At 37.6% G+C, this 18,786-nt stretch overlaps 2 protein-coding genes across 7 annotated transcripts in view; one reads left to right on the top strand and one right to left on the bottom strand.

Annotated features, from left to right (window-relative positions):
- hells (helicase, lymphoid specific) overlaps positions 1–8,926 on the top strand; it is a 35,892-nt gene extending 26,966 nt beyond the window's left edge. For 2 of the 3 annotated variants that reach the window (XM_069189072.1, XM_069189073.1), the window contains 12 exons: positions 434–630; positions 1,299–1,395; positions 1,519–1,680; positions 1,927–2,072; positions 4,165–4,306; positions 4,420–4,503; positions 4,771–4,890; positions 5,225–5,341; positions 5,810–5,969; positions 6,564–6,660; positions 7,063–7,139; positions 7,393–8,926. In XM_069189072.1, the coding sequence (XP_069045173.1) occupies positions 434–630; positions 1,299–1,395; positions 1,519–1,680; positions 1,927–2,072; positions 4,165–4,306; positions 4,420–4,503; positions 4,771–4,890; positions 5,225–5,341; positions 5,810–5,969; positions 6,564–6,660; positions 7,063–7,139; positions 7,393–7,481 (1,488 nt within the window). In that variant the 3' untranslated portion in view covers positions 7,482–8,926. The remainder of the gene's footprint in view (positions 1–433; positions 631–1,298; positions 1,396–1,518; positions 1,681–1,926; positions 2,073–4,164; positions 4,307–4,419; positions 4,504–4,770; positions 4,891–5,224; positions 5,342–5,809; positions 5,970–6,563; positions 6,661–7,062; positions 7,140–7,392) is intronic. The other variant, XM_015347037.2, reaches the window with a different exon arrangement.
- Positions 8,927–9,415: 489 nt separating this feature from the next.
- On the bottom strand, positions 9,416–16,776 carry cccdc110 (coiled-coil domain 110 molecular ruler complex subunit). 4 transcript variants are annotated; one of them, XM_069189074.1, is made up of 5 exons: positions 16,708–16,776; positions 15,806–15,842; positions 15,063–15,114; positions 11,706–13,851; positions 9,416–10,960 (listed from the first exon to the last, which is right to left on the bottom strand). In XM_069189074.1, exons 2-5 carry the CDS (start codon positions 15,814–15,816, stop codon positions 10,800–10,802), a joined length of 2,370 nt encoding a protein of 789 aa, XP_069045175.1. In that variant the 5' UTR covers positions 15,817–15,842; positions 16,708–16,776; the 3' UTR covers positions 9,416–10,799. The 4 variants fall into 4 exon arrangements, with proteins under 4 accessions (XP_069045175.1, XP_006630648.3, XP_069045176.1 ...); XM_006630585.3 differs by having other exon boundaries at positions 15,063–15,118; positions 16,708–16,769; XM_069189075.1 differs by having other exon boundaries at positions 10,874–11,054; positions 15,063–15,118; positions 16,708–16,770.
- Between the last annotated feature and the right edge of the window lie 2,010 nt (positions 16,777–18,786).

Raw genomic sequence — 18,786 nt, 5'->3', positions numbered from 1 at the left:
GCTGATAATAGAATCAAAGAATTTTCTTTTCTTCGCTGTTCAGCATGGAATAAACCTTTACTTGTTCCAAAAAAACATTTGGCCTACTTTTGCTTTCTCCTGCAGAGATTACTTATCATCCCATGTATTGATCTCTTTAGAATTACAGAATAGACTAAGCTGGATACAGGAATATGACATTGATTATCTTTTTCTGGAAGAAGTGTATGAAACAAGTTTTACATTTGTAAGCATTTGAGTGTCATGAACTCTCGTCTGTCAGGAATGTATTTTAAAGGGTAATTGACTCTGCCATGGGGGCATGATTCATGCTCTCTCTAAAGGTGGTGCTCAGGCTTATGATTATTCTGTTTTGGGTGGGCATCTCACAAAAAATAATTGTAGACTTTTAGATTTAAAAAAATAAGGTGTTTTATATCTTTTCTGATTGTAGCACTGCTACTGGAAGTACCTTATAGTTGACGAAGGGCACAGAATCAAGAACATGAACTGCCGTCTGGTTCAAGAGCTGAAAATGTTTCACTCTGAGAACAAGCTGCTTCTGACTGGGACCCCGCTGCAGAACAACCTGGCAGAGCTCTGGTCTCTGCTCAACTTCCTGCTGCCCGATGTCTTTGATGACCTGAAAAGGTAGGGAAGGCTCTTACCTTATCCTCTCGCATAAGAGCAACAGGGTTATCTTAGACAAGCAAGTTATGTTATTGTAAGGTATAGTTCTTTCTGTAATGCAGTATTCTGGGGAAATCACAGGATAGTAACAGTAATGTGATCTACGTGCCCATTTAAAGTTTGCAAAACCTACTTTAATCATTATACAAAACCACGGTGTATTTCTTCATTCAGAAACATCATTCGTTCATTTAACTTGAAACATCTTTCATTCGTTATTCAAAACCAAGGGATTTTGCAGACTGTATTCCATACATGTCAAATAAATTCCTAATACCAAGTTGGCATCAATTTACCATCTACTAAAAACATAAATGAGCTGTTTATGAAAGTAGAACCTTCAAAGAGGTATTTAATGAATGCCTGTTAGTAATTCTTGCAAAGGCATTCATAAAATACCCTTTTGTTTGTTTCAAGGTCAAGCCTTAGAAATTGTGCATCCCCATTAGCATTTAGAAGTAAATAATAAATGACTGTTGTCGTTTCAAACTTGAAACAAAATGTGCATTGCATGTTCTTGAGTCTCCTTCAAGCTCTGGTGAAAATGGGCTTAAGTTATAATCGCATAACACACCAAGCCTGCCCATCCTATTGTGACTTAAATTTGATTGATTTTGGATTTTTTACAGTTTTGAGTCCTGGTTTGATATAACAAGCTTTACTTCTGATGTGGAGAATATTGTTGCCAAAGAACAAGAGCAGAATGTTTTACATATGCTTCATCAGGTAATGTTTTTTAATTGGAAATATCTGCTTCATATGTCAATGCGGTGATGAAATGCATGTCTTCTATTTTGGCTTGACTTGGAGTTGTAGTTTAGTTTGATGGCTGTTCATCTTCCTTTTCAGATCTTGACACCCTTTTTGCTGAGGAGGTTGAAGACAGATGTTGCTCTGGAAGTGCCTCCGAAGAGAGAAGTGGTGGTCTACGCTCCCCTGACTTCCAAGCAGGAGTCATTCTACACCGCCATTGTTAACAAGACCATAGCAAAGATTCTGGGACAGGAGCAGGTATGGACACAGGCCTTTTCACCCGGCAGTCTGGGCCTCTCCTGACCTCTGCCTTATATGGTTCCAAATGCAGCTGTGGTGCTTCAGACTGTTCACACCAGACAGAATGCTGGGTGTTGTGTACAGAGGCTCTTGTTTCTAAATGAGAAATGATCAGGTTGACAGCCTCCAGTTGGAGTGCTAGGACACCTGCCATAGCCAGAATGAGAATTTTCATAGCTCGTACCCTTGACCCTGTCTTGACAGGAGGCCCCCCCCGTGCAGCTCACTCCATCCGGCAGGCCAAGGCGCAAGAGCACGCGTGCTGTGGACTACAGGGAATTTAACGACAAATCGATTGATGACCTGGAGAAGCTTATATTCAGATTGAAGAAGGAGGAGGAGGAACAGAGGTAATTTTTAAAACTTTTTCTCTTCTTAAAGAAGTGTAATGGAAATTGTATGACTTGTAAAGTGCTTTGCAGCCTGAAGATCACTAAAACACTTACCAGATAGAAGGGTGCACATTTCATCTGCTCTTAAAGTGCTGCACCCTATGGGGTGGTATTTTGGGCCTGCAGCTTTGTGTCTGCTGCACTGAACCTGCAGCTGTGAAAATCATGTTTTTATCTTGTGCTGTATACAAAGGCACTACATTTCGATGGATAGAAACATCAACTTTTGGTACATCTGATAGGGTCATCTTTATATAACAGCCACCAAGTTGATCATTTCAAAATTGTCTTTTACCCTGTTCTTGCAACCATGTGTTTTTTTAAGTTCCAATTCATTATTTAATTAAAACGCATGTTCAAGTTCAAGTTTATTGTCATTACACTCATATACATGGTATATGGTATAACGAAATGCTATTTAGCTAGCTCTCGGACATAAGTAGTACAAAGAGAAAAAAAACACAACAACAACAATACAATTGTGTAGCAAAAGAAAGACAGAGACAACAGGCAGTGTGCAAAAACCAACAACAGACGATGTGCAAAAAAAACCAACAACAGGCAGTGTGCAAAAAACAACAGGCAATGTGCAAAACAACAAAAAGGTAACTGGTTATGTGCAAAAATATGCATCAACAGAATGAAATAAAGGGATAGAAATTATGGGGAGTGAGCTTTTGACATGTATGGTAGAGGTAGATTTTGTGTGTGTGTTTGGGATTTTGGTAAGAAAGGAAGAAGGGCACTGTGAGGTTCAGATCATAGGTGAGAGGTGAGGCGAGAGTGAGAGTAAGAGAGGCTGGGAGTTTAACAGTTTGATAGTGCGGGGGTAAAAACTGTCTCTGAGTCTGGTAGTCCGGGCCCGAATGCTCCGGTACCGTTTTTCAGATGGTAGCAGATCATAAAGTCTGTAGCTGGGGTGTGTGGGGTCTTTAATGATGCTTAGAGCTTTCCTCAAGCACCGTCTGTCATAAATGTCCTGGATAGATGGGGGGGTAACCCCAGTGATGGATTGGGCAGTTTTCACCACCCGCTGTAGGGCTTTGTGGTCAGCAGCACCGCAGTTGCCATACCACACTGTAATGCAGCCTGTCAGTGTGCTTTCTTTAGTGCATCTGTAAAGGGTAGTGAGGATCTGGGGACATATCTTGGCTTTCTTCAACTGTCTTAAGAAGTACAGGCGCTGTTGTGCTTTCTTGATCAGACAGGTGGTGTTGAGAGACCATGTGAGGTCCTCGGTGATATGGACACCAAGGAATTTAAAGTTACTGACCCTTTCCACTTCAGTCCCGTTGATGTGGATAGGGGGCATGTCCGGTTTGCAGGTTCCTGAAATCAACGATCAGCTCCTTGGTTTTGCTGGCGTTGAGAGTGAGGTTGTTGTCATCACACCATGTTGTAAGGAGATTGACCTCCTCCCTGTAGGCCCTCTCATCATTGTCTGTTATGTTAACATTGTCTGCATGTTAATTTGAGATGCATTTTAAATATAAAGATATCTATGTGATAAGAAAAAATGCTGTAAAATAAAGTACATAGATTTCTTTCCTTCACATTTAGGCTCAAGTTTATTATCTGAAAAGGCATAGGTATCTGTAGGAATCTGAGAAATGTGTATAAAGCTCTATTGAATAAACATTTCACCTAAGCAAAACTGTATTTTATATACATGTATTTTCATTTGTAGTACATATGTGTTGTCATTTTGGTTTACATGCTCCTTATTGCAAGGTTCCTATACATTTTAAGATTCTTACATTTTAATTGCACCTACTGCTTTAATTTTGGCTACATTAGGTGTTAAATGTGGGCTAGTATAGGAACGTAACAACCATATATGAAGCTGCATTCTGAGTTCCAAGCCACTGACTTGCCAGCCAACTTTTGGAGGGGAGTCCATTGGTAAGATGTGGAATTTGCATATACAGTTTAACGCCACATTGTACAAGCTTAATAAAACAAACAACCTTTTCAATCACCAGTTATTAGTGGAATGGAGGGTTTGGTAAGTTAGATGAAATCCTCTAAATCTCCTTTACTGCTTCAACAGCAGGCCTGTGCTTGATGTGCAAATGCCTTTGGATGCAGAGATCAACCTCAAGTTGCAAAATGTCCTGATGGTTCTGAAGAGATGTTGTAATCACCCATACCTCATAGAATATCCCCTGGACCCTGCCACTCAGGAATTTAAGGTATTTTATAATGCGGAATAGAAGGTTAGCGGCAAAGCTCTAATTGCTTTTAATTAAAGGTCTTGTCCAGAAGTGTCTTGTCCAGTGTCTTAAGAGTGTTTTATTTTGTTTAGATTGATGAGCAGTTGGTTTCAACATCTGGCAAGTTTCTTGTACTGGATCGAATGCTCCCAGAACTGAAGAAACACGGTCACAAGGTAAACTTCAGGCTGAATGCCCTACTGCAGTAGTACTTGGCATTTGTGGTGAAAAGTATTCAGATTAGTTTCAAAATGCTGTACTTTCTGCTTTGAACCATTAAATCTGTCAGCTATTCCAGTCAAAGTTCTTATACAAAATGAAGAATTAGCTACTGACTTTTAACTCACCTGTTGAAATTGATAGCAGTTGACAAGTTGAACCTACCAGGAAACAGGATAGACATTGACATATTTCATAATGAATATGTGCTTTTGCATTTGCAGGTGCTGGTTTTTAGTCAGATGACTTCCATTTTAGATATTCTCATGGACTACTGTTATCTCAGAGGTTTCAGATACAGCCGTCTTGATGGATCGATGTCCTACGCAGATCGGGAGGAAAATGTAAGATGGCCAAGGATTGTAGTGCATCAGATTTTCACTGAACACCGCAGAGCAAAAATTGTAGCCATGTGTTTGACTTACATACATGTAACACTTGTATTCACCCTTGCCTTAGGAAAGCTAAATCTTGCCATTTTACTTTTTTCTGACATATTAACATGACAAAATGAGACAAAAATTTTCACTTGGCAGGATAAGCATTCAATGCTGAGTTTAAAACAGCGTGTTTTTGTTTTAGAAACTCAAAAACATTTGATTTATATGGTGTATAAGACTTATTTTACTTTTTTAAAAAAAAAAACCTCCACTCAGGCTCTATCCTTGATCTACACAGATAAACAAATTCAGCTCCGACTCTGAGGTCTTCCTGTTCTTGTTAAGCACACGTGCTGGTGGTTTGGGGATTAACCTGACTGCTGCTGATACAGTCATCATCTTTGACAGTGACTGGGTGAGTCCTGGAATTTTCAGTTTAATCCCTTAGAAACTTGTAGGAACTTGAAAGTCCTGCTAGTAGTAAAATGAACTCTGAATCTGAGCTTCAGGGTGGATGCAGGGAAGATTTTCAGTAAGCAGCAACATTAGAACAGGGAATGGACACTGGCCAGATGTGACTAGCTGCTTATATTTCAGCACTTCTTCCTTTTTTACATAAGCACAAAAATTCAGGGTGTAAAGGGTCAAGTAATAAAGAAAATAAATTTGCCTTTGCACATGTGTCTGTTGTCCGTTCAGTTCAGCTATTATTGTAGAGAATCACTCCAATTGGCTTTGGGCTGGTGGTGTTTTCATTTGGAGAAAACCCTGCAGGATTTTGTGTGTTTTGTAGTGGTATGGTAAACCAGCCAGACTTGTGTTCTTAAGTGTTTAAGTATTTGTCTTCTCTCTGGTCTCACCAGTAATTTGTTTTAATTCCCAGAATCCCCAGTCTGACCTCCAGGCCCAGGATAGGTGTCACCGCATTGGACAGACCAAGCCTGTGGTTGTTTACCGCTTAGTAACTGCCAATACCATCGACCAGAAGATAGTAGAGAGGGCATCAGTCAAGAGGAAACTGGAGAAGATGGTCATTCATAAAAGTAATGTTTTATTCAAAGATTAGACGATGAAAATAGTTTTAACTTGGTTAAATGGTCACACTGACCCATTAGCAATACATAGGGGTCCATAGGTCACACTTTGACCCATAGGGAACCAATTTTTGCAGTTCATAGAAGCACAAGAGAATCAATGCATAGGTGTACTTTAACTGTTAGAGACATGTTTGTAACTTCTAGTGCTGTTAACTTGCTGTGGGCTGCTTCTACAGCCTCATATCCCTTTTCTTCTCCGTTTTCTGGAGAATGTGAAACCCCAGTGCAGCTCCCAGAAAATTACATTTGTTTAAGATTATACCTAAAATATCTGAATACAAGTGGTAAATTGAAAACCAGGATTTGGGGAAAAGAAGAATACAGAAGTGTGGTATCGTTATAGAATACAGAAGATGACCCACCTTGCTGTTTCTGTTCAGCACTAAAATAGGACATGTATTCTAATTACTTCACCTTGTAATGCGGCTTCACACTGTGTTACAGGCTCTTTGGGGCAAATAGTGGCTAAATCTCTCAGCGTGTTCCTCTTTGTTGTGTTTTGAAAATCACTTTGCCCATGGCTTTTATTTCTCTCCCCAGACAAATTTAAAGGAGGGAAGGCAGGGCTGAACCAGTCTAAAAGCTGTCTGGACCCACAGGAGCTCATGGAACTGCTAAAATCCAGAGACTATGAGAGGTAGTGTCAGAATGTCAAGGATTAAAACCTACACCAAACACATGATTTCCTTTTAATGAGCAGGAGTTCACATCTGTCCACAGGTTCTTTATTTAATGCCTTTATGCTGTGCTCTTGTGTGTTTTTAGAGACTTTGCTAAGGTTTTCTGTAAAAGAATAATTGGCAATTTCAAGTTTTAAATAGTGAAGTGGCTTTGGAAAGGTTATTACTTTCAGGTGTTATTGGCTGGTCTTTTATCTTGAAGCTTAACCACGACTGAAACTAACTTTTTTTTTCAATTTGTATTGATTTTGTCAATTAAATTTTTAATTTTTGTCATCAAAAGGATGCAAATAAGTAAATGTTTTCTTCTTCTCATAGTTTTTTCAACTTTTAATTTGTTTGGTCATTCCCTCTCATAGGGAAGTGAAAGGCACCAATGGGAAGGTTATCAGTGACAAAGACTTAAAAGTCCTGTTGGATCGCAGCGACCTATTAGGTATGTTGGTCATTGTTCTATCTGAAAATACACCCTTTGCTAACATTCTTCCAATCCTTCAGCATTGTTTGCCAAATGTTTTCAGATTTTAAAAATAAGTCTGCCATTTCTTGGAGCCCAGGTTGTCCTGAGAGCTCATTTGGCTAATTTGGAAAGTTGACATTCACAGTATGATAGGGATTCCCATATTGTGAATGTCACAAAAATCTGACTAACTCCTTCTTGGTTTTAAACTGTTCTTTATTTGTTCCAGATGAGATGAAAAGGTTGAAGCCAGAAAAGGATGGGGTTTTCCGAGTGATTGAGAATGACAGAGATTCTTCAGAAATTTGCTTGAGATGAGGTGATTACAGATGGACATTGGAAAAATCTTCAGTAGCCCTTCCTGTCTGGAAAGACTTTCCTTGGTTATACTCTTACAATGCCTTTCTGGAATAGGTCTTTTAAAAACTGACTGGTATAGGTTATGTGCTTCAATCAGCAGCATGTCTTAGCTGTAGGCAATTCTGTGAAGCCTCCAACAAGCAAAATCTTAATACCACACCATTTTCAACCAGGTGGGTGTGTACGGCCCCAAAGTCATTGCGCAGGAAGCTAAAGAAAAGCATGGAGAAGATTAAGGATTTTGTGTTCATTTCAGGCGGTTTAATCTTTTGTTCATTCCTGTACTGACATTCTCTGAAGGATATGGCTCTGTCATAAAAAATGCAAAATGTAAGCATTGTGTACTGACAAATTTCAGGATTTAGATCATTTCTGATTTACGTTTTTGTGATATACATTTAAAGGGCTGTTTTTATTTTGCTGTAATGTTTAGTCTTTGAATCTAGAAATCTGATATAAAGAAATTTATACTGTTGAGCTCAACCTTGCACATTTTAGATTTTGCACTTGACAGAAGAAAGACCTGGAAGTTTCCTTTCTCCCTTTTGCAAAAAAAAAATTTTTGACAACGATGTTAGGAATTTAGCGCCTGATCTGTGCTTCTTCTTTAGAATCTTTTCATTTCTGAAAACTAAATGAAAATCATCCAGTATGCATATATTTTTTCTATTGCTTTTTCACCCTTTGTATGGCTGAAGAAATAATAAGGGGAAAATAATTTTCTTAATAAGGACATCATCAAAGTAGTGTCAAGGAAAAGAGTATTTACTAATTGGAAAGCTGAATTTCTGAGTAGTTTTTTATTTTTGATCAAAATTATCATTACCTTTTTAATTATCTAGTGATACAATTCTGATTTCCATCGTGTCTGAGTCAGGTGCACTGTGATGTTTGGCTTCAGAGCACATCTGTCACTTTTGCTTTTGGAAAAATATTTTTGAGTCTTATCTTTTGCACTAGTGTACTGTTGATGACTCAAATTTCAAAATCTGAGTTTTGGAAATTTCATATTTTGTTCTCTATTTGCTTAAAACAAGTTGATTTCCTAAATTTCAAATTGGACGTGTTTTAAGTATGAGGTGTTGCTGAGAGGCCTAGGTTTTAAACATCTCACAACACAAAATGTTAAACGAATTTCTACATAAAAAGAAAAGAGCTGTAGTTTAAATTGGCATTGTATACATTGATTTTACTGCAAGTGAACACTTATTTCACAAGAAAACATACTAAGCTTGTTTTTATGTATGTATTTTTTTACATTTTCTGCACTAGCAATACATGTTTTTTTATATTTGTGAATGTGGGAAAACCTGAAATATTTTGTAGAGTGTAAATTTAACAATCATTTAGTGTAATGATCTTCAAATAAATGTACTGTAATAAGAAGTTTTGTAATAATAAATCTATCTTTGAAGTACTTGTTTTTCTTGTTGGTATTTTAACTTCATGGATGCAGCTGTTTCTTATATCTAATTGTAACATGTACCCTAAAAGCAGCTTTTTAAATTAAAGAAGAAATATGGAACATGGCATCTAGACTTAATGTCATGTTTTGTTTCTTGCATGATCAAAAATGCAAAGTATTCAAAACTAACCAGATATGCACTTGAATCTGGTGAAAAGGCATTATAGATTTAATTAGAAGGACACTCGTGATCCAGGTGAACTTTGTACTCACTACTGACAACTATTAAATCCTTAGACTATGATGTGAATTCAGTTCACAGATGTAATGCACTTCATTAAATGGTTTTATATGTGTATCTGAACAGGCTTACTGGAACCATAATGGAATGTAGAAACTGAAAATTCCTCCAATTTCATATAAATGTGGGCTTTTTAATTTTGACAAAACACCTGGAAAAACATGTTTCTGAAATGTGTAGCACAAGTGAAAGTGCTAAACCACTTAGTTTATTTCAAATGAAGGCAGGGTACATCCACCTGCTCAGAAGTATGTTAACAGCCTCTGTGGTGTAATGATTCAAGCATGAGGGTCAGTAGGTTACTAACAGGTAAGGTGTACTTGAGTGCTACAGTAAAGCTAGGTTATGTGAAATCTAACAGGACTGCTTAGGAAAAGGAAATGAGTGTTATTCTGTTGGCTGAATGTCCTCTGTCTTTCCAGTCACTGCAGTGCTGATCTGCTATGTACTTAAGTCCTGGCTGCAGGCCGAAGTCCTGAGCCATTTTCTGAAGGCAAGTTCAGACGGATCAGATTCACTGAGGTAAGACTGAAGAGGATGGCACTGCTCCTACTTGTGTGTACATTTTCTTTCATGGTAAGCAAGGAATTAAGAGTGGCACAACTGGTAAAACAACAAATTGACCATCCTGAAAAAATATTCGATATCAACAATACGTTTCTTCTGGTTTGTGTCATTGAGAGAATTGGTGGTGGTGTTCTAATCTCTTTATTTAAGTGTCCAGCAAACCCTGAGACATGGTCTGAAAGGCAGTTCTGTTGTCTTAGGCTCTACAGTTCTGCAACAATAATGAGGAATGCAAACATCAGAGGTCATTCTGCTTAGAGGTGTGATTTAAATGATCAGATAAACTGTGTAGGATAAATCATAACTAGAGTGAATAATCAGATAATATGAAAATGGTTTACCTACTGCAACTTCCTTCCCTTTTGACATTGATTCATATATTCCTTTGTTATACGGTCATATATTTCTTTTTATATGGCCTGTTCATTGAGATTTTTCTGTAAAGATTTTTCTTAAGATTAAAGTTTGTCATCTTTTTTTAAAGAAAGAAAAGGGTGTTTTGAAGTGTTTACGATGTGGTTGTGCACAGCTTGCACCTCTCCTAAACAGAAATTGCTGATGCTAATGTAGAAAACATAGACATTGTTTCATTTAAGTAGAATACGATCATTTTACACTTCACACCACTGATATACAGTGTTTTCATTGAGTTAATTGAACAGCTCAGATAGCCTTGTCATGAGGTCTGTGAGCCGGAGTTAATTTTATCCCATACCCATACAAAGTGTGCATGCAGACGCTGTACCAGTTTACTGTGACCACTTGTCCGTATTGGCACCTCCATCAATTGAAGCTCATGGTTCATGGGTGAAGTTACACAGTGTCTGCTCTTGCTCTGTATGAGTGTATATTCCCCGTCATCTTGCCTGCATATAAAAAAAAATGCCCCATGGATGTCACATTGTGGTTATTTGAATAATAAATGACTGCGGTTTTGTCAGGGCTTGCCTGTGCTATAATTGGATAAATATGAATTATTCAGTCCAAATGCTTAGCCTGGTGGTCAGCGTACGGGCTCCTTGGTGCTTGTCGCATGAAGACTGAGCGTGTCCGTCCGCTCTTTGGATTTCTCACGAGTCCCTGAGCTGCTGGGAGGTCCTGAGAGAGTCCTCTTGGCAGCTCTGCCTTCCTCCTCCTCCAGACGCTGTTTTATCTGGATGATCACTGGGGGGAGCAGAGTATGGATTCTTCTTAGATTACATTTTCTGGGGACTATCTCTGATGGTTGAGGTTAAAGGGGTTCCTGAAGAAGGAATCACTGAATGTTTGAAATGGAAGATGATTAGGATGGGGTCTCATTTTTTATTCATCATCTATTGCAGTAAATTCTTATCTGAACATTTGCACAGTTACGTTCAGGGTACAGGCAGTCCAGTGATAAGATGCTCTGCTATACATTGTTTTGCACTTACTGTGTGGATTTATAGAGGAACACAACTTAAACAAATCCTCGCATTTACTGTACATCATTTTTCAAGGCATCAAAGGCCTGCAAGGTGCTTGGTGGAATATTTTGTTCCAGAAAAACAATATTGAGAAGAGCACGTTCTAACGTTATTAATTCTTCTATCAGTTAGCTCAGTATAATGTACCATATGTTGCGACTATCTGGTCCCTAAATCTGACACATTTTGTATAACGTTTGTATGCAAATCCCATGTTTCAGGGCAGTGTGCACAGTTAAAGCATTGAATTCAGTACTGATTTTGTAGCAGAAATAAATTCTCTTTGAAAAGAAACAATGGCTTTTGAGGGATTATATTTTGTTTTCCTGCTGAGAAACTTATGTTACAAAAATTGCTTATACTGTAGGTATATAGAATATAGGTATTCTCATAAGAATGTGTGATAGAACTCCTACTTTTGCTAAAACAATAAAGTCAGTCAGTTAGCAACTTTTTAAACTTACCTTCTTCTTTTGGGTCTCTGTTCTGAATGTTTTGTTGACTCATGTGTGGTAAAACTTCATCGTTACTTAGTTTAAGCTCCTGGTTGCTCATGTGGCTGCTTTCATGGCACATCTGTTTCATTCTGTCTGCAATGCGGTCACTCAAGTTCAGGTAATCCATCCGTAAGTCACAGAGTTCAGCCAGCAAAACATTCCTCTCCCTCTCCAGCATGGAGATCACACCTCTGAGTTTGTCTCCTTCTTGATTAAGATCCTGGAATTTAGCTTCAAGATGATATTTCTCCTGTAGTACTTCCTCCAGTTCTCCTTTGAGCATACACTTGTCCTCTTTTAGGTCTACTACAAACCGGTTCAAAGCGTCCGACTCCTTCCTTAGATCCGCTGCTGTTCGTTCAGTGGTTTCCTGTTCTTGCTTGATGTGCTGTATATCCTCCTGGAGTTTGTTTTGGATCTCTTCCGCTTCTTGCTTCATTACTTCCATTTGGATACTTGTGGATTCCTTCTCAGTGATTAAGTCTTCTATTTTCTTTTGTAATTCTCCGACTGTGTCCTTCAATTCCTCTACTCCTTTCTTGTAAGATTCCTTTTCTGATTCCTGTATGGAAGCTACATCCACGGCCCTTTGAGTTTCCTGTTTTACATTTTGAAGCTGTTTCTTCAGCGATTCAATTTCGTCTTTCATTCTGGAAACCATCTCTTCTAATCTCCATTTCTCCTCTATAGTCCTGCTGTGGTCCTGTCTCAGGTGCCTCATGTCTTCCTTTAAATCCGCTAAGGCAAAAAGAGCAGCTTCCTTCTCCTCCTTCAGAAGACTTTGCTCATTGCGCAAACTTTCCAATTCATGCTTAGCAGCATCCAAACGTTTCAGAAAATGCCCCTTCTCTGCTGAGCTCTGAGCTGCTTGTTCTCTGACCGACCTTGCAAAATCTTTCAGTTTTGCATATTTCTCCAGCTGATGCTTAAGCTTCTGGACAGCAGTTTCGTATTCACTTTTAGCTTCCAAGAATTTGTCTTTCCAAGAGCTGCAAGTCTTTTCAAAGTTAGAAAGAGTCTCCAGGTTTTGTTTCTTCTCCCGCTGTAACGTTTCTGCCAGTGACCTAATTTCTGTGTCTTTTAATTCTGACCGGTAAGTTATTTCTTCCAATTTTTGCTCTCTCGCTATCAGCAACTGTTTGTTTTCTTGGATCTCTCTATCTTTTAGTTGCAGTCGCTCCTCAAAGACTTTTATTACTTCCTTGTATTTTTCCTCCGAAGGTGCCATCCCGTCATTTGAGTCCTTCAAGTTTGTGGTTAACAGCTCTTTATCCTGAAGTTTATATCTTATAATTAGCTTCTTAATATCTGCATGGGAGTCAGTGGTTTTTAAGCTTTGGATTTTGCTGAGAAAAATAGATTCCATTTCATTTTCTTTCTCTTGTTCCTCACTTACCCTGTCTTTCTCTTTTGGTAAGGCGATGAGAAGGACTTGTGTGGCAGTTTTGTTAGTTTCTTGGTTTCTCTGCAGCTGAAGTTTTTTGTAAAGGTTTAAATAAGCCTTTTCAAGAGATGCCGTGGCAATTTGCATACTGTCAACCTGAGCTTCAGGTTCATTTTCTTCAAACTTAGGTGTATGTTTCTTGACCAAAATATCTGAGCACAAGCTACTGACTTCTTTTCTATGGTATTGGATTTCTTGAGAATCTTGTATCTTGGTCTGATCCCTCATTCCCTTCAGTACTGTCGCCACATCTGTTTTGCTGCAGTGAGATCTTTCTAGTTCAGCTCTGAGCCACTCTTGTGCCTTGCTGATACCGTCAAACACCCTGCAGAGTTCGTTATTACGGTCTCCCTTCTCAATAAGTGGTTTGACGCAACCAGTGGAAGAAATGGGGTCGTCCGATTTCACTGTAGTCATTCTTGAGGGCATTAAAGTTGGCACATCAGAAATCGCCAACAAATTTTGTGTACTGCTGGTATTCTGAAGACCGCTTTGCCAAGTGAGAACAGCATCACTGCCGAGTCCGTGGGCCTGCAGGTACGATCTGAAGCAATTTGTTTCACTGAGGCTCTGGTTCATCTGACTGAGAAGTTTATTAAGACTCTGGGACAGTCTGACAGTCTCCGATGTAGTCATGGCTCCAGATATGTTTGGGCCACATGATGGAGTCTGAATTATTTGATAATTGTTGAGGGAGCAAAAAGAATAAAAACAGTCAGACAAACACATGAAAGCTCTGAATCTTGCCTCTATACATTATGTAATATGTATAATATGTAGTATGTATATAATATTAAATCTGTATAGGTTATATAACTACAATCATCACCTAACCCAAAGCTAAACTATTAATTCCAATATCAACAGCTTCAGAACAGATCTCTCGCTCAGCAGAATGATACTATAGACCTCAGCATTATCTTCTCAGGGGTTTTCCCAGTACCAAATAACATACAAAGCCATTGGCTTGAGGTGATTGCATAAGACAGCAGCACATACAGTATCTCAGTAGACAGGGTCTGTGTACAGTATATACTGCATTAAGTCAGGATGAACATCAACAATTTGAAATGAAGTATAATGTATAGAGTATAACAATATATACATGTATAAAAATATATTTCATATTTTGATCTACTTCTAAAAAGTAAGAAGAGCATAGGAATGAATAAAGAAGCCTGGAAACACCGTTGGTATAAAATAACATCTGAGCAATAAACACTTGCATGGTGACATGAAAATGTTATTAATCAAATACTGCCAGGCATAGTATTCCCTCTGAAGGCACCTTGTAGTGTCAACCCAAGGACCACTTTCAGCTGTTTCTTTAAGGATCCTTCAGAATCCGCTTCAACACACTGTAGCTGGGGATTTGGTTCCAGACCCCTGAGGTCCTTGTCAGTTAATCACAGGTTCCTCTGAGATACTCAAAGCAGAGCCCAGGGTCCAGTAGAAATGCTGGATCGAATTTACTGCACTGTTATTCTGTAGAGGTTTTCTCTTTAAATTATCAAATGCTTGTAGCTGGAGCTATGATTCTTGATAAAAAAAAGTCAGTGGTATTTTTTTTTACTCTTTACTCTTTTGAAATGTGTGGTAAATTGATTTTCTGAAGTGTTTATATACTTTATTTCAACATGCTTCTAAGAGAGATTTGGATTAAATATGTCAGTTTGTTTATTTGTTTTACAAATGCTTTATGATAAAATTGTCAAAAAAGAGAGGCAAGAAAATACTACCACTTGGTTATATTAGACAAATTGAATATTTACTGCGTAATAATGTGTTTATAAAACTCCCCTAAATCAACAATTAAGAATCAATCAACACTTTTATTTGCAAATGTATAAAACCAGAATGACCATCTATAAAATGTCTACCTTTAATGTAGTCTGGGTCAGTGTGTGCTGTTCCTGAAGGCCTTGGACTGAGCTATCTGAAAGAACACAAAACATTTCTTAGAGCAATTACTCGCAGTTTTTTGATGTAATGCAAAGGATGGGGATTGGCATTTTTATCACGTCTCAGCTGCCTTAAATTACTTCACACCACACTGCATGGAGCAGAATTTGTTAAAGCTGGAAGACTGCTTGTAATAGTTACTGCTCAGAACCAACAGTCTCAATTCAGTTTATTTTTTTCTGGCATTTACAGTAAATTCATGTCATTAAACAGCCTCAAACATAGTAATTATAGGATGCAAAATTGTAAGTAAAAGTTTAATGTACCAGTTTAAACTGCTGAAGAAGCATTTAACCCCCTGAGTTTCAGTACTTAGCCTCTTAGAAAGAATTCTGTTATAGGCCTTAAGATAATTTTTGCAGTATTACAAAAACACTGGGACAATATTTTTTTATGTGCATTGCTGCAAAAATACTGCACATTTATACCGAATTATGCCATGGCAGTTGTTTTCTGATTTGAATGAAAACCCAACCTCTGTTGAAATTTGGTTAGGGGTTCGAGGTCACTAAAGCTGGATGACCACTGATCACTCATTAACCTTCTTTACCCTTCTTTTTTTGTACGGCAGGATAAGCTTTTCTTCTCGAATCATTGCTGACTTTAACAGCTGATACAGTACACTTAGAAAGCCACACAAACAGTAGAAAGATGGAATTACCCGAGCCCCATGTTTCCGAGTCCATTGTAAGTGCTCCCTAAAATACAAAACGTGAGACCAACACAATATCGTTACTTGTTCCTTAAGTTTTAAAGGACATGATAAAATAATGACTAGGTTTGTTTCTTTGAATGGTGACTTTTCAAAATGGTGTCACCAAAAATGTGAATTTGGTGTCACCAAAAAAGTCACCACAAATGGTGACGTTTTTCACATTAATGGATTAAGAGCATGGTGTTCAAAACCAGGACATTCCTAGTAATCCTTCATTCAGGGATGTAACTGATATAGTCAGTCTATAAACCAGTTTCTCAAGGTACTGTTTTCCCATGTCATGGAGCTTGGATTCTGTGGGTTTTATTCTTAATAATTATTCGTTTAAACCTTAGCCATAAACAGAAAAATGCAGTACAGTGCACTGCTGCAACATGGCCTTTCCATTGAAAAGAAACTATAATACAATTAAATAAAATTGTGCTGAAAGCATATTCACTTCAATTATAAGCAAAATGGATGTATGAGGCTCTAAAGAACTGATATATTTATCTTTAAAAAATACTATTCATATTGTTTAATTATACCCTGAAACAGCATAATGTATTACAGATTAAATTACTTTCAACAGAACTGTGCAATCTAACTAAAAAGAGGCAATAGAAATATTTTGAGATCCTCTTGTAACTCTGTAGTAAAGTAAAACTGAACAACAAACAATAAACAAGACTCCAATATGCAATAAGCAGTTACTTCATATTCTCAACCTTATTCCCAAATACATTTATGGGAGACTTCTTTCCTCTTTATTAACTCTGTCTACCTTGGCAAATACAGTATACACATAATTTCCACATTTGTCATTTGTGTAAATAATCTTTAACACTGCAGAAATGTAGAACTCTTACCGTGCAGCAGGAGTTCAGATTTCTCCAACTGAAATGCACAGAATAATAAAGGCTACTTCATTGTTCACACTGTTTAAATGGCCATCTCTATAGCAACATGTGCAGAGCTGTCTCGAAACCCTTAGGGCTGCAATGAGATACTTAAAAGAAGCTGAATCGTTGGTAACTGCCTTTTTCTTATCCTGCAAGCCTTTATAAGGGACTTTGCCAACTCAGCAGGAGACCTCTTTATTAAATGGTTGCTGAAGCTAATATGGATTTTAATTCATGCAATAATGTGTTCCTGTAATTTCTCAATTGCAATGTGCACACACTGCTGTAAGCTGTTCTGTATTTACAGTACCTACAGTATAATGGAAAAAAATATTTAGATTGCATAGTAATTTTCTTTGCCCCTGCTGAGAAACATAAAATCGTACAAAATTAATAATACTGTGTCACCACACCTCCATCTTGACATTCACGTCACTTTGTTCACATTGACACAGATGAATTGATTCTGATCTTAATGTAATGTGTTTGGTGTTATATATTCTCTTCTCAGAACTTGGTACCAAGAATTCTTCTTAAACAGCTGGGTTCCACATAGCAACAAATGGCTTTGGACACTGAGAAACTAATGTCTGGAGCAGAGAAGTGCACCAGTAGCAAAGTTCGGTGGAGCTGCTTGCTTCATTATTCAGGTAAACCCAGCTTTGATTTGAGCTTTTCTTTATCACCTAGGTGGGAATCCTAGCAGTTCAATAGTTCTGACCTGATGCAGTTTATAAAACTATTTGGCTTCAGCAGTACTAAGCAAATATTTGCATTCCTGCTTCATTTGAGCAGTAACAAACGACTTACCTACAGTACATTACCAGGAGGCTGCCAAGTCAGTCTTTACAATGTTGTCATTTTCCTGTACAAGATGTGAGTAAACATGGTAAACAAAAGGACTGCCAATGTTTTCAATAAACACAGATCGAAAATAAATCATAGAAGTGCAGTGTTATGAAATGGCCGTAAAGTGAGAAACCTGGCACTTGGTGGTATTTTGTGGTGATTGTATTATAGAACAGTAAAAGTTATGTATTGTATAGTATTAACCACTGCACATAGTTTCTGTCTTTTTATATTTGTTGCTGTGTGGAACTCCAGAACATAAACACTTTCATGCTAGAGTCTTGCGTTGAAATACAACAGGAAATAAGCTAATACACATTATGATAAAGTAACATATAGAACAATACAATATCAGATAGATATAACAGATAATTTCATCTGATTTCTGTGAAAATCATAAATCATTAACTTTTCAAATGCACTAATTTCACAAACGACAGTAAACATCCATCAGTCAGCTGATTTTACCTGGAAGTTTCACACTTTGACCAATGCTGTATAAAAAGCATTTTTGTGACTCATGCTTTGTTGTGGTTAGCACCAATTTGCTTGTTTAAGTGATTATCGCTAATGGCTTTCACATTCATAATATTTTTATGGAAAATCTGATATTGTTACTCAATATCCTCTCAAATTTGAATTTGAAGTCTTTCAAATATAGATCTGCCATTTTGTAAACTAATTTTAAGCATGCCTTTTCACAGATCCTTTACTGTGTGCAGGAGGCTTCAACTAAGTGCAGTTCAAATAAGCCTAAATCTCCTCTTTTTTAATAATTTAAAAATGAAAACATAGTCAAAGTAAAGCTTGTAGACTATCTATGATGAATCAGTTTATTTGCAACTGACTTGGGTAAATAGTTTTAATAGCTGTACCATGCAAGTATATATAATTGTATTATTGTGCCACCATGGTAAAGGTCTCAGTCAATTAAACAAAATAGCTGCAAGTTCAGCTGGAATGCATGATGAGGAGGTGTAGAGCTGTTGCACTTGCAGCCACTAGAGAAGTCATTTACACAAATGTAACTCTAGGTGGAGACATATCCTCAGTAGATATTCCCAGCAGGTTTACACGCACAAATCAATTTTGTAGCAGCTTTGTCTGGTTAATAGAATATAGATACAAAGTAGAATAAACAGTACAATAAATATAAATAAAAGAATAAAAATAAATGAAACAAGATGAGATGTCACT

The sequence above is a fragment of the Lepisosteus oculatus genome, chromosome 4 (assembly GCF_040954835.1).
Source record: "Lepisosteus oculatus isolate fLepOcu1 chromosome 4, fLepOcu1.hap2, whole genome shotgun sequence".
NCBI classification, from domain to species: domain Eukaryota; kingdom Metazoa; phylum Chordata; class Actinopteri; order Semionotiformes; family Lepisosteidae; genus Lepisosteus; species Lepisosteus oculatus.
This window is presented reverse-complemented; position numbering and strand designations above follow the sequence as displayed.